Here is a 3,336-nt window from a genome sequence, read left to right on the forward strand (position 1 = left end):
CCCCCCCCCCCCCCCCCAACCAACCCCCCCCACCCTGCACAAATCCACCCGGCTGTGATGACAACGCTGAATTACAGTAACAGATTGGAGCGTGGCGGCGGGACGGGACATAAATCTCCTTTTACAGTCCGTCAGTGGTAATGTGGCCATGCTTTTAAATTTTAAACTTAAATAAGCAGCCACGCCGCGATAAAGCCACGAGAGAGAGAGAGAGAGAGAGAGAGAGAGAGAGAGAGAGGGCAATTTGCGGTGGAGGGTGTGCAAATAGCTCGAATAGCTCAAATAGCTTGAAAGACGAGGCCTCGGGTATGGAGACGGAGGCTTTTTTGTGTGTCCCAGGTGACCTTTCTGTCTTTTTCCCCTAAAAACCATCCACAACATGTGACATGGAAGTGGGTTTAACATCCTGTCGTCACCTGGAGTTCTGGTTTTGGTGTTTTAGTGTTAGATGTGTCACTGTCTGTCCGTCTGTCTTTAATAAAGAGATGTTTAATCAGGGGTAATTACTTTAAAAAAGGGCCAGTTTGCAGATGGGTTCAAGATATTTACACTCTGAGAAACATAGACTTCTCTTTTTTGATCCTTTTGGGATCCTTTTTGGTGGAGTTGGAGGTGGGGGTGGAGTTGGAGGTGGGGGTGGAGTTGGAGGTGGGGGTGGAGTTGGAGGTGGGGGCACCTACACGGGCCGTTGCACATCAGCGACACCCCCCCCCCCCCCCCCCCCCCCCCCGCCGGCCCCTCGGCCCATTCATGGGTCTCCTCAGCATGAGGCGCGACAGACCAGGAATTCACCCCCCCCCCACCCCCCCCCCACCTTTAGTTATTAACTCTTTCCCTGCATCCATCTTAAAAACACCCTTTTATCTAAGAACATTTCCTTTGAACTGTGTTATTTCTTTTTAAAAAGTGCTTTTTTCTGTTATAAACCATCTACTTTTTCTTTGTTTTTCTTTAAAAAAAAAAACTGATATTATGTTTCATTTTATCAATGAACATTTCCTTTGAACCTCCGTTTAAACTGTCTTTTATCTCTTTTTTAAAAAGTGCTTTTTCTAATATAAACCAACTACTTTTTCTTTGTTTTTCTTTAAAAAAAATGATATTTTTATGGCCGGTATGTTTTATTTTGCTGTTTTTAGACACTTTATGACATAGATATTGAAAAATAAGATCCTTCCTTCCTAACCGACCATCCCCCCCTCCTCCCCCCCCTTTAGTTATTAACTGCATCCATCTTAAAAACATTCTTTTATCTTAGAACATTTCCTTTGAACTGTCTGTTACTTCTTTTTAAAATGTGCTTTTTTCTGTTATAAACCAGCTACTTTTTCTTTGTTTTTCTTTTAAAATAAAAACTGATATTATGTTTCATTTTATCAAAGAAACATTTCCTTTGAACCTCCGTTGAAACCGTCTTTTATCTCTTTTTTAAAAAGTGCTTTTTCTATTATAAACCAACTACTTTTTCTTTGTTTTTCTTTTAAAATAAAAGAATAAAATTAAATAAAATTTAAAATAAAAAAATGTCAACCTCTGTTTAAACTATTTTTTTTCTCTTTTTTTCTGTTATAAACCAACAACTTTTTCTTTGTTTTTCTTGTTAAAATAAAAGAATAAAATAAAATAAAATAAAATTTAAAATAAAAAAATTTAAACCTCTGTTTAAACTGTTTTTTTTATCTCTTTTTTCTATTATAAACCACCTACTTTTTTTTTTAAAAACTGATATTATGTTTTATTTTGCTGTTTTTAGACACTCTATAACACAGATACTCCAAAAAAAGATCCTTGCTAACTCACCGACCATCTCCCCCCCCCCCCCCCCCCCCCCCCCCCCCCCCCCCCCCCCACCACAGTGGCCCATGAGCACCTAAAAGAGCGCGGGCTGTTTGGACTGCCCCCCCCTCCCCCCGGGGCGACCCCTGCAGACTACTACCACCTCATGGCCAGCCACCGGAGCCCCTACGGAGACCTGCTCATGCAGGGGGCCGGGGCGGGGGCCGGGGCCGGGGCCCACCTGTCCGACTACATCGCCCCCATCGACGGTGAGTAACCATGACAACAAACTCCCAAAAGCTGGAAACTCACAGCTGGTTTCAGCCTCTTTTAAGCTCCCTAGTTTAGCACATTTTCTTTACTAAACAACTCCAGACTGCAACTAACAAGCGTTTTCATTATTAAAATGATTTAATTATAACTGATTATTTCCTTGATTGATCAGGGAATCCTCTAAAGTCTCCAAAACATCAGAAAATTGAATCCAAATGTCAATTTTTTGTTAACTCAAATGACATTTTGACATCTTTTTACTGCTTGTTTTTCCCGGTAAATGTGAAGATTTGATAATGTTGTAGTTTCTGTCTCTGTGTTTCATTCACAATTACTCACTTTTTCAATATTATTCATGGTCACAGGTGAATATAACTTATATTATGGCACCCTACTTTTGCTTTATCACTTTAATTACAGGTTCAATTTAATTTTAACGTCACTTACTTACACTGCAATGTTGTTTTTTGCACTATGGCAACCGCACTTTACTTTATAAAACCTTAATTTCACTTTACTCCAGTCCACCTTCTGCTCATTGTCTACTGTTTGCCTGTTTCTTTTGTGTGTTTACTTGTTTGTTTGTTTGTTTGTTTTTTGCTCTTATTGTAGAAAATACTGCTGTAACAAAGGAATTCCCCACTGTGGGATGAATAAAGTCTCATCTAATCTAATCTAATCTAATCTAATCTAATCTAAGCAAGAAATGAAAGAAGTGAAAAATATTCAGTATTTGCCTGAAAAAGCAAATTGCTGCAGATGAATTTTCTGCCAATTGACTAATCAAACTCTCAACCAATGGTTACCAAACTCTACATTCGTTGTTGTCAGTGAGTGAACTGCACAGAGAAAAGTTAAAATGACTAAAAGTGAGCTTCAGCTTTTGGTTTTTCTTTGCTTTGCTCTCTTAAAAGTGACATTTTCAGGTGTTCCAGTCCAGAAAAAACACCAACGACTGCTTTTTAAGAGCTGTATTTATCAAAAGCGAACGTCCAAATTCAGTGTGAACTCTTTCTGCACCAGAGCCGAGACACTGAAGGCAACATCCCTGCAGAAATAGCCAAAAACAACACATAAATGAGCAGTTACCTGTGTTAGTGTCCTGCACATGCCTCAGTGAGGGACTCTAACTCTGACTCTGATTACGGAGAATGAAGCTCCCATCGGGGCGTCGAGTCCAGCAGGTGAACCATGAAACCACGATCACAGGAGAGGCGGATGAATAAATAGGGCTCGTGAACATTTTTCATGTCAGACAACTTCAAACGGACGAGGGCCTTTAGATAT

At 40.1% G+C, this 3,336-nt stretch overlaps 1 protein-coding gene across 1 annotated transcript in view; it reads left to right on the forward strand.

Moving 5' to 3' along the window:
• Window positions 1-3,336, forward strand: part of LOC117939650 (zinc finger protein GLI2-like) — a 37,130-nt gene that overhangs the window by 8,830 nt on the left and 24,964 nt on the right. The window contains exon 3 of the mRNA XM_034865120.1: window positions 1,857-2,045. Within this exon, the coding sequence (XP_034721011.1) occupies window positions 1,857-2,045 (189 nt within the window). The remainder of the gene's footprint in view (window positions 1-1,856; window positions 2,046-3,336) is intronic.

Source organism: Etheostoma cragini, chromosome 24 (assembly GCF_013103735.1).
Source record: "Etheostoma cragini isolate CJK2018 chromosome 24, CSU_Ecrag_1.0, whole genome shotgun sequence".
NCBI lineage: Eukaryota > Metazoa > Chordata > Actinopteri > Perciformes > Percidae > Etheostoma > Etheostoma cragini.